Source organism: Saccopteryx leptura, chromosome 5 (genome assembly GCF_036850995.1).
Source record: "Saccopteryx leptura isolate mSacLep1 chromosome 5, mSacLep1_pri_phased_curated, whole genome shotgun sequence".
NCBI lineage: Eukaryota > Metazoa > Chordata > Mammalia > Chiroptera > Emballonuridae > Saccopteryx > Saccopteryx leptura.
The window spans coordinates 9137508-9149672 of NC_089507.1; the positions used below are offsets into that span (position 1 = coordinate 9137508).

The 12165-nt window shown below is 45.5% G+C and overlaps 1 protein-coding gene across 5 annotated transcripts in view; it reads left to right on the forward strand.

Annotated features, from left to right (window-relative positions):
* CC2D2A (coiled-coil and C2 domain containing 2A) overlaps positions 1-12165 on the forward strand; it is a 122664-nt gene that overhangs the window by 42741 nt on the left and 67758 nt on the right. For all 5 annotated transcript variants that reach the window (XM_066384848.1, XM_066384847.1, XM_066384846.1 and 2 more), the window contains 4 exons: positions 3949-4158; positions 5338-5417; positions 7634-7774; positions 11401-11557. In XM_066384848.1, coding sequence (XP_066240945.1) covers positions 3949-4158; positions 5338-5417; positions 7634-7774; positions 11401-11557 — 588 coding nt within the window. The remainder of the gene's footprint in view (positions 1-3948; positions 4159-5337; positions 5418-7633; positions 7775-11400; positions 11558-12165) is intronic.

Sequence of the window (12165 nt, forward strand, 5' to 3'; positions counted from 1 at the left end):
ACAGAGGCAGGAACACGCACACTTGACCACAGAGAGACTGCCCCAGTGCAGGGGACTGGGATGTCAAGAGTTAAAGGTATCGTGATTAGGAGTCAGCGTGGCATTTCTGGGGGCATATGTGTGGACGCCTCCCCTTTTCAAAATTGCTTACAAAGTTGGGAATCTGAAGATAAATTATTAAATTGCAGGAGGACCTTTAGGAATCAGGGCCCAGCGCGGGGACCGGGGACTCAGTGCTGGCAGCTCTCCATCCATCTCCCTTTTCTCTGGTTCCCCTTGAATGCTGGCTGGCCTCATTCTCTCCTGTTGCAGGGAGCCCAGGATTCTCCATGTGTTTGTGGGCGTGGCCTTTGATAGCCTAAGTTTAGCAACTCCAGAAAGAAAACATCATATTTTTTCCCAAGGTTCATGTTATTAATACCAAGGGCAAACTGTTCAGTAGTAAGTCAGACATGCGTGCACCCCCTTCATGTCCTGCAGACAGGAGCGGGAGATGGAGGATGAGGAAGATTCCCGGGAAAGACCAGAACAATGGCTGTGGAGCCTTCTGCAGGCTCTGGGCTGAATTCAGATTTGTGGCTACTATATTTCCCCGGGGCAAATATTGACACTTGTATTTAAATCCCACCTGTGATTATTCTATTTCTGTACCACTTTAACTTTTTTCTCTGTTGGCATGCATCTCTGCACATAAAGAGCAGCTGGCAGGTGATCAGTATGCACCTGATGGTTTTAGTGTTCAGTTTTCAATTAAAGATGGAAGAATCAAATTAATTTCATAATTAAAATAATATTCCTTATAAATGTTATTTATTCTTGGGAGAAATTATAGCTACTGTTCTCCTAATAGTTCTCTTTTCATATATATATACACACACACACACACACACACACATTTCAAGACAGATGTAACAAAAAGAAAAGAAAGACAATGAACCCGAGTGGTCTTTCTCCCCAATAGGAAGTGAATGGGGGTCTTTTGAGCTATCTTACCCAATGACTACCAGCAATCTGGGAGCTGAGTGTAAGGCAGAGACTACCAGTAATCACTTGAACGTGGGCTAATGCAGACTTGGGGAAGGAGACATACAGGTCAGGTGCCCCAGCTAGCATCTCTAATAGTTGAAAATATGCTCCCGACATTACTCATTCACCAAGAGGAGTACAAGACAGAACCTGAGAGCCACACCCGAGTGACCTCATACCCCCGCGGAGAAAGGAAAGCCATAGCGAGAACCGGGCAAGAGCAGAGCAGTTAGGGAGGGATTTTCCATCAAGTCTATGGAATGTGTTTAGTTGTACACGTCTTTGTGAGGCAGGATTTTGAGTAACCCAGGTAGTCTGAGTGATCATAAGACATGTCTTGGCCACATGCAGATCAAAAACTTCTAACATGAATGCAAGTTATAATCAAGTACTTTTACAGGAATAAAAAAGAAAAGAAATGGGCCTCCATTATTGCCATCTAAAGTGTAAGGATTTTAATGACCAGAACAAGGGCTTTCAGAAGGCACGAAAAATATTGGTGGAACATTATTCGTGGAGGATGGTCTTTCTGCCCTATAAATCCGAATGGTGATTCAATTCAGCCTTTTTCCAAAGGGACAGAGATATAGTGAGTCCTTTCCTATAGAAGCTTACCCTATTTGTAAACACACCCTGGTTTACAAGGACATTTTTTTAAACAAAGAAATCTATCTGCTGGTCTTCTTATTAGAGGCAGACTAATGCTATGTTATAGAAGAAAACTTGTTATTTTTTTAAAATAAATGCAGAATGCATTCTATTATAGTCTTGCAGGAAATTATAAGTACTAAATATACATTAATAGTCTACTAATCTGGGGAAGAGGGAAAAGTATGAAATTAAATGGCTAAAAAGAAATAAACTCAGCCTGACCAGGCAGTGGTGCAGTGGATAGAGTGTCAGACCGGGACACAGAGGACCCAGGTTTGAAACCCCAAGATCACTGGCTTGAGCACAGGCTCATCCAGCTTGAATATGGGCTCACCAGCTTGAGCACAGGCTCATCCAGCTTGAATATGGGCTCACCAGCTTGAGCACAGTCTCATCCAGCTTGAATATGGGCTCACCAGCTTGAGCACAGTCTCATCCAGCTTGAGCACGGGCTCACCAGCTTGAGCGCAGGGTTGCTGGCTTGAGCTTGGGAATCATAGACATGACCTCATGGTTGCTGGCTTGAGCTCAAAGGTTGCTGGCTTGAAGGCCAAGGTTGCTGGCTTGAGCAAGGGGTCACTTGCTCTGCTGTAGCCCCCCCCCCCCCGGTCAAGGCACATATGAGAGAGCAATCAATGAACAACGAAGGAGCCGCAAGGAAGAATTGATGCTTCTCACCTCTCTCCCTTCCTGTCTGTCTGTCCCTATCTGTTCCTCTCTCTGACTCTCTCACTGTCACTGTCAAAAATAAATAAATAGAAGAAATAAACTCATATAGTCCTACCAGTACAAAACAGCCAAAGACACAAAACCACATCAAATTTACTGGTAAATGAAGACTCGTGTATATGCTTTGCTGGAAATGCAAATACCAGTACTATCTCGATAACTAATAGTAACTGAAATGCAAATCACACTATATAACTGATATACATTTCTGTGCATATTTACACACACACACACACACAATATGGACCTCCTTTCCCTGCCCTTAGTCTGATAGGGGAGAATGTTAGGGTCTTACAATCATAGGACTCTGAGGTCCCATCTTCTGGGTTTCCCAGCCTCCCTCTGCGCACCCCAGGCCTTATACTTCTCGCCTCGTGTCACAAAGATCAGACCTCAGTCCTCCCTCTTACTCAATGGCTGCTTGAAGACAGGCCCACCACACTGTGGACATCCATGCACCTTTGTGGGATGGATAAGGTATGTGTGTGAAGTGGTTTATATGAGGTCTAATGATCTACAGAATGCTAACTCCGTCTTTTCCCCCAGCCCCCCATTTCTACAGATGAGGGAATAGAGGCTCAGAGATGTGTGGTGACCTGTCCGAGTTTCCAGAGCAAGTGAGAGTTACAGCCAGAGCTGGAGCCCAAGTTCCTCCTCTTTACATGATGCCTGAGGAGGAACTACATGCAGAGATGACTGAATGTTACCCACAGTTTACGAGGGGCCGAGGCTTCCATCCTCGCTTGACTTTTTACAACTCCCATTTAACCTCATAACATATAAATAATATATTTCTGCCATATGACTTATATTCTCATTTTCCAGGTAACGCAAGGAGCTTCCAAAAAGCTCCATTCTGCACAAAGGGGGATTGAGTGATGAGTCTCAAAGCCCACATTCCAATCACAGTCAGTGTCTCCGTAAAAATAAAAACATAAAATCGGAAAGGCCACTCCACCTTGGACTGCCCAACCTCAAAACTGAGGTGCCCACAAAAGCAGTCGTGATCAATGGATGTAGCACAGCCTGAAGATTTTATGCAATAAAAACAGAGATTTACCTGACACACGATACACCAAGCAATCCGGGAAAGTCCCAGGGGAAGTTTCCGTTGCTGTTTTCCACACACTCAGCTGCTCAGTCTCCCTCTCCCGCCATTACTTTGCATATGGAGAGCATAGCTATGATCCCAGTAGTGATCAGTTTGGACCAAAAATCCATGCTTCTCTCGTTAAAAGAATTTCAAGGTCGCCAGCTACAAAACCCAAGAGACAAAATAGTATTCAGGACAAAGATTAGGACTGAGTTGGGAGAGAGAAAATCCCAAAGACCTTTCTCACTCTTGTCTTTCATTTTACCTGTCAAGTATTCAGAAAAGAGCAGGACCCTAAAACCTGCAGGCAAGAGGGGATGGAGCATCCTCCTCCTGGTCTGACCAGGGCCCGGGGTATTCTGTGCCTCTGACTGTCTCCCTGTTGCTTCTTAGGGCATCGCCTAGTGAGGGCTGTGACTGTTCCTTCTACACTCTGCTCTCCTTGACAGGCGGTCAGATACGTGCACAGAAGTCAACATATGCTGGGGTCTGGAGACCCTCCTGGGAATTTCCAGCTGGACATTGACATTTCGGGGCTAATCTTCACTCATCATCCCTGCTTTAGCCGAGAGCATGTTTTGGCCGCCAAGCTGGCCCAGTTATATGACCAGTACCTTGCCAGATGCCAGAGAAACAAGGCAAAGTTTCTCACTGATAAGGTACACTCCTCCTGCACATTGATGGGGGGGTTGGGTCTTCTGATGAACCCCAACAACAGGGGTCCCTCCCCCAGCAAACACTCAAGACGTGGTCCCTCTTTCTAGGACGAGTGACATGTTGTTGTACCTGAGCCCCAACAACAGAGGTCCCTCTCCCAGCAAACACTCAAAACGTGGTCCCTCTTTCTAGGACGAGTGACATGTTGTCGTACCTGAGCCCCAACAACAGAGGTCCCTCCCCCAGCAAACACTCAAGACGTGGTCCCTCTTTCTAGGACGAGTGACATGTTGTCGTACCTAGAAGGAAAGGGAAGGACGTGATGACGTACTTGAACCAGGGCACATTCAGTGGCACACACTTGGCTTCAAGAGAAAGATTTGTGCAAACAGTGCAAGCGATCTCACTCACCAGGAGTGGGTGTTAGATGGGGGATGCTTGGCGGTCTGTGTCTTGCTCAGGTGATCTCAGAGCTGAGACTGTTCAAGGCTTGAGAATCTCTCTGTCCCTAGAGAATCTGTCAGTCCGTAGAGAAGTTACATTTCTATATGTAACTTCCTTTAACCTAAACACAAGTCAGTTGTTTCCACTGATGCTCAGAGAAATGGCTACTTGTTTTGTTTTAATTTCCAATATAATCCTATACTGTGGAATTTTCATGGGTAATTTTGACTACAGGCAATTTTAACCTTATTTCCTGACATTAAAAGTTACCGCCCCCCCCCCCCCCCGAGAATAAAAGATAACTCCATGACACCTCCTCTCATGAGTCTATTATTTTATGGTCTTTTTACATCACAAGAATATCATTGTACATTCAGGACCCAGAATGTTCCACTTTTAGCCTCGAAAGAAACCTTGTTCCTGAGAAACTTACATAAAAGTAATATTTCTCATGAACCCCTTGATTATCTGGGCCAGAGAACAAAGAGAGACATAGAATGTTCTTTAGTATTACATGTTTTTTCTTTTTATTTTAAGAATAGAAGAAATAGCCCTTTGTCAAAGCTCGTTTTGGTGAAGGCCTGGTAATGGCTGGGTGCTTGGACGTCCAATCACAAGACGGGTCCCGTGGCTCATATTGTGGGTGGCTCACTTTATAGGCAGCTCCAGGCAGAGCACTTTATTTGCAGTAGCGAGGAGAGTGTCTAACTCACAACTTATATCCATATCTTTTTAAGCTCCAAGCTCTACGAAATGCTGTTCAGACAGACCTTGATATAACGCAAAAAGCCATCAAAGAGTATAAATCTGAGATTCGGTGAGTCAAGTCTGTAATTGTCACTGCTGCATTTTTCCTTTTTGATGTGTACTTGTGGGAGCCTTTTTTTTTTTCTTCAGTTTTTCTGAATACACTGAGTACAGGTGAAATAAAGTCAAAAGAAACAATGAGATATAGCTATCATAATAACACCAAATTTTAAACCCAATAAAAAAATAAGGAGGTGTGATGTTATAACTCACACCCTCTGATGGTATAAACAAATATTGCTACAGCCACCATGTTAGGGAACAGTCTGGACACAGACAAGCAAAGTGTTGAAGTGCCCATCAGCTAGGACCCAGCAATTCTGTGCAGACGTGTATACCTCAAGGAGCCATGTGCACATGTGCAGCTGGAAGCATGTACAAGGACTTCACAGCATCATTTACAAAATGAGAATGCAGAAATAACCCTATAGCAATGAACACATCTCCTAGACTGTTAACACTGAACATCTATACCAGCGTTGAAATGACTGAGTTAGATCTGAATATCAATATGGATAAAACAATGCTGGATTTAAAAATCCAGGTGTGAGAGGATACTTGCTGTGTGATACAGTTTACTAAGTCTACAGAAGAACACCTGAGACAGTACTCATCTGCCCTGGCTATATGCTGGTGGTACATGTGGACAGGAAAGACGCGTGCCAGCCAGTAAATGATAGAATCAGGATTTAAACCTGGGTCGTCTGGTTCCAACGTCTGTGCCTTTAACTGCAATGTGGTTTTAACCACTGCTCCTCAAGAAAAACACTTCTTACTCTAGTTCACGTGACACTTGCTTGCTTTTCCGAGGTCTTCAGAGAGTCCCGAATCTTGGTCACCCAACCACGAACTGGCTGTCATCTTCCACCATCTTCCTTTCCCACAGCCACCAGCTGAAGGATTAGAAACCCAGCCCTCTTGTGCCTCTCTGTACCACCTCCCGTCTCAGGCCTTCCTTCTGGAGGGCAGGAGGCGCTCACTCCGGAAACTGCCTCCAGCTTCCTAGGACACTCTCTTAGGCGACTCTCACACTGCACGTTCTAGTCCTTTCTCTGTGTGTCTGTCTCCGGCACTAAACTTCCTGAGGTCAGAGACACCTCCTATCCCCTAGGCAAGGGGTCCCCAAATTTTTTACACAGGGGCCAGTTCACTGTCCCTCAGACCATTGGAAGGCCGGACTATAAAAAAAACTATGAACAAATCCCTATGCACACTGCACATATCTTATTTTAAAGTAAAAAAACAAAACGGGAACAAATACAATATTTAAAATAAAAAACAAGTAAATTTAAATCAAGAAACTGACCAGTATTTCAATGGGAACTATGGGCCTGCTTTTGGCTAATGAGATGGTCAATGTGCTCCTTTCATTGACCACCAATGAAAGAGGTGCCCCTTCCAGAAGTGCAGCGGGGGGCCGGATAAATGGCCTCAGGGGGCCGCATGTGGCCCGCGGGCCGTAGTTTGGGGACCCTTGCCCTAGGCACTTCTGAATCCCCTGGCATGACACCTGGTCCATGCTCAAGAAAAAAACAATTGTCTAATTAATTAATTAATGACATAATAGAGTATATTTGGGTTCTGGACGGGGCTGTCATTTGTAGAGAGGGCTTAAAGTAAGGCATTAGATAATAGCCACACATTTCAAGTAATGGACATGTGAGGCGAACGTGATAACCACTACACTACGGAAACCTCTAATGGACATGAAAATGGAAGCATTTTCCAAGGATGCTTTTTCAAATCAGGTCAAAAATGTTGTTACTCTAGTTAGCGCTGAGAACTCATCAAGGCATGCTCGAATATTACTTCATCTACTAAAGGGAGAAACCTCTGATTTGTGTTAACAGAGGCTTGAATGTATGTGTTGTTAACTGGGTCAGCAACCTAGTCCCCTATGTTCACAATCATTTAGTTCATGAAAACGGCATTTCCTGGGCCGTTTATTTTTGCAGTATCAATGGTGGCGATTTGTCTAGAAGGTAATTTAGTTAAGTTTAAGTCAGATTCACCTACCGAAGCAAAATCAAATAACCTCTCAAAACAGATTAACATCCTATTGTTTTCAAATTTGGGTTCATAGATTTTAGTTTTCTGGTACTTAAGATATTGTAGCTCTTAAATTAAATATATAATGCCTATGACGTCACTAGTTTTTTTTTTCTTTTAATTTACAAACACAGCTAAATACCTTTTATATAGACACCCATGCATTCTATCTTGTAGGCAAACAAGAAAACTCCGTGACGCTGAACAAGAAAAAGATCGAACATTGCTTAAGACCATCATAAAAGTCTGGAAAGAAATGAAGTCCCTTCGGGAGTTCCAGAGGTTCACGAATACGCCCTTGAAACTTGTTTTGAGAAAGTAGGCTTTTAAAATATATATATTGTTTTATTGGGTTATGTCACGCATAGAGAAAAATGTATAAAACATAGCTACAGCTTAAAAAGATAATTACAGAAAACATACTTCCAAATGAATAGCCATGTAACCACTCCCCAGGTTAAGAAACAGGACATTCCCAGTCCCGGGCAGCCCCGGGTTCCTAACCTCAACCATGTCCCCCTCCTGGAAGTAGCCATTTTCTGGACTTTTCTGACCAGTGTTTCTTTGCTTTTACTTATAAATAGGTTGACCACCTCTTACCCCTAGGCACATAAACTTTTTGACTTTCCCATAAATGAAAGCAAATTGTGTGTGTTCTTTATTGAATACACACACTTGTTTCCCGTCTTGAATGCTTTGTGAAATTTATGAATTTTAAAGCATATAGCTGTAGTTTGCTTTTATTTCTTCATTACATGAATATTACAACATTTTCCATTTTACTGCTGGTGAACATTAGAGTTGATTCTATTTCTCAACTCTTACACACGGCACTTCTGTAAACATTTTTGGGAACATATGTTTTAGGGTGTGTGTGCCTAAGTTTTCCAGAAATATACCTGGAAGGGAAATTGTCAAGGCATAGGGGAGGCACTTCACCAGATGTGACTCATTGCTGAGTCCAAACATTTTCCCAGAGTGTCTGAGCTGACTTATCCTCTGACCGGTGTCCCCGTGGCTCCACGTCACCCACATCGTCCACATCGCCTGGTGGTGTCAAATGTGAACACTGTGCCGAGCTGATGATGTGTTTCTGTTTCTAGTCCCCACACATGAACTGGCCATCCTGACTTCCTCTCCTATGAACTGTCTGTCCAAGACGTTTGTCCATTTCTGAACTGGACCGTTTGTCTCTTTTATCTTTCTCATAGTTTATAGGAGTTCGGCCCATTCCCTGTTCACGAGACCCTGGCGGATGGTGTGTGCTGCAGACAGCCTCTCCCCTCGGGACTTGTCCTTTTACTCTCTTTTTGCTGAATAGTCGATCAGTAGGATTTCTTAATTTTCAGAAGACTCTAGCGGTCTTTTGTGGTGGGTACTTTTCCTGTGTGCTGAGACCCCCTCCCCCGGGGTCCTGTGGACAGTCTGCTCCATTGTCTCCTGCGGTCTTGACAGCTTTGTCTTTCACACCCATCTTTGATCCACCTGGAGTTGAGGTGGGCATGGTGTGGGCAGAGGATGCTCTCCTAGCTTTAAGCTCATGAAGCCTCGTTCACCAGACTTTGATTAATGATAAAGAGCTCAGTTATCACAGCAAAATCACGTGCATATGTTAATTCAAGGGTGTCCTTGTTGGTTGGTCCCTTTCTGATTGCTTCTTCTGAATAAGTGCTGTGCCCATACACCAACATGAAAGGTGACAAAGGTGGGCAATTAGCAGTGCTTTGCTTTAAGAAGAGCCATATTTTAGCCAAAGATAGCTGCAGCCCTGGCCGGTTGGCTCAGCGGTAGAGCGTCGGCCTGGCGTGCGGGGCACCCAGGTTCGATTCCCGGCAGGGCACATAGGAGAAGCGCCCATTTGCTTCTCCATCCCCCCACCTCCTTCCTCTCTGTCTCTCTCTTCCCCTCCCGCAGCCAAGGCTCTATTGGAGTAAAGATGGCCCGGGCGCTGGGGATGGCTCCTTGGCCTCTGCCTCAGGCGCTAGAGTGGCTCTGGTTGCGGCAGAGCGATGCCCCGGAGGGGCAGAGCATCGCCCCCTGGTGGGCAGAGCGTCGCCCCTGGTGGGTGTGCCAGGTGGATCCCAGTCGGGCGCATGCGGGAGTCTGTCTGACTGTCTCTCCCCGTTTCCAGCTTCAGAAAAATACAAAAAAAAAAAAAAGATAGCTGCAGATTGTGATGTGTGTGTGGTGGGTAGGTGGGGGGGAATGTAATCAGCATAAGGCTGAGAAAACTTTCTACAGTTTCCAGGACAAATGTAAGACTGCACTCTAGGAGGTCAGGGACCTCGTCGCCATTGGATATCTGGTCCCGAGCTGAGCACCTGCCACTCAGTGTATGCGCGTTTAATATTAATTAGCGAGAAACAGATTTAGATTGTTTCTCCCACAGAAATTATGGGTCTTTCCCAGAAGTTCCAGTGTTTCAACTTCTAAATTCTGTCTTTCCGGCTACCCCTCCAACCTCATAGCAGAGCATAAATATTTACAAGATATTCTCCTTCCTTCCTTCCTTCCTTCCTTCCTTCCTTCCTTCCTTCCTTCCTTCCTTCCTTCCTTCTTTCCTCCCTCCCTCCCTCCCTCCCTCCCTCCCTCCCTCCCTCCCTCCTTTCCTTCCTTCCTTCCTTCCTTCCTTCCTTCCTTCCTTCCTTCCTTCCTTCCTTCCTTCCTTCTTTCCTTCCTCAGTTTAGGACAAAGATGTATAGGAAATTTACCCTTCAGGTCCCCTCTAGGTAACAAACTTCCTTTTCTGACACTTCAGACCCCTTCTCGCCGTAAGTGCTGCTCCCTGAGTTCTTCCGGAGCGCCCTCTCCTTACACCCTTGGTTCACACAGGCACCTTATGGTACAGCGTAATTGTTTCTCTGCACAGCTTTCCAAATTCCCACCAGCTTATCTGTGTTTCTGAATAACAAGGAGAAAAGCCAATGTTTCCTTATCTATCAGAGCTGAAACTCAATTTTTGAGCCAAATTTCTCCAATTATTATATTTATAAATTCCAAAGTGATTTCTCAGCTAGAATCCTAGAAATCTGTAAGAGTTTGTGCCTTGGGGATAGCTAATTGCTAGGCCATCAGGCCACATGTGTACATAGCAAATATGTGTCAGCTCTAGGCACTTGACTGAGTTTCTTGAAAAAGGATGAGGAACTCTAAGAGGCCAGGCCTGACGCGTTGACCCAACCTGACCACACAGGAGGTCAGCGCAGGGGTGGGACACCCTGGGGGTGATGTGTGGGTGTGATGTGTTGGGCAGGTATGCTGACCACCCCCTCCTGAGTCACGCTGCCCATTGACATATGGAGGGCTCTGCAGAAATGAGCGGGGACCTTTCCCGTGAGTTTAACCTCGGGTTGAGGTGGCCCCGCACCCTTTTTGTAGGGCGTCTCACAGAGCTACTGTTCTACAGAACACACCTGGGGGGAACGCTGCTTTGAGTTGAGTTAAACCTCTGATGGACTGTCAGCAGAATCATCAAAGAAAAACTCAAATCGTTTATCCAGAGTCAAAACGTGATTTTTGGGACTCAGTAGCAACATGATGAATGGGTCCTCAGAGACTTGAAGAATGAATAGGATACCTACAAGCGAAACTCCTACCGCTATAGGTGGAGAATTTACGGGCACCGTGGCAGTAGGCCATCTGGGTCACTTAACTCAGAGTGGCACTGTTGCTTAGTGCTAGATAGATTGGGCTCATATTCCAGTTCTTCCACCACCAACTGTGTGTTTTGGGGCAAGTTACTTAACCTCTCTGTGCCTCAGTCTCCTCGTGTATAAAATGCAGATGATCGGTCTCTGCATCACGGGGTCATGAACTAACATGTTGTGCAGAACTTTTAGGAGAGGACCTGCCTTAAAGCAAGCCCGGGACAGGTCTTTGCTGTGTTTAATTACTCTATTACTTCATTTCAAGAACTAACCAAGGTTCTGTAAATTATTTCAAAGGGAGAAGGTGGACCAGAAGGCCGACGAGGAAGCCTACGAAGCAGAAATTCAAGCTGAAATAAGCGAACTGTTGGAAGAAGAGGCAGAGGAGTACGACCAGAGGATGGAGGAGTACAGAACTGCGCATCAGCACTGGCAAGCCTGGAAGAAAGCCCAGGTCTGTACGCGGAGACTCAGCCTTGACCGGGGCTGACCTTGGGCAAGGGAAGGACCAGGGCGCCCAGTGAGACAGAGGGAGGGGACCCAGCCAGCAGCCTGGGGTGCCCTGCTGGCTCTGCTCTGTCTCCCTCCCTGGCCCCTCGCTGGGGGACAAGAGAATGAGTGGGTGATCGTGCTAGTGAATGCACTTGTTCAACAAGCCACAGAGCTGGCTGAAACCAGAGCCAGTTTTTCCGTGGATAGCTCTCTGTTATCACTGTGACAGTGTGAGTGGCCAGATAATGATGGTGATGGTTCACTTATGTGTCAAGCATTTTACACGCAGTACCATCCCATTGGGTGGAGGGTGTTGATGCTCCCGGGCCTCCCTCAGAAACTACCTAAGTTTGCGCACATGACCTGCAAAATTGAATCCAAGGGCAATAAGTAAGGGATGAGGGTGACTTGCAAAACCAGTTGTGCTCTGTGCCTGACTTTGATTTCAAGATGTGCCCTTGGCCTTGAGAACCTATATTAAGAACCATGTGAATAGTTCACGTTTATTTAAAGCCCTTGCTAAGGGTCGGGCTCTGAGATAAGTGCTTTCTCGGCATTGCCCCACTTCGC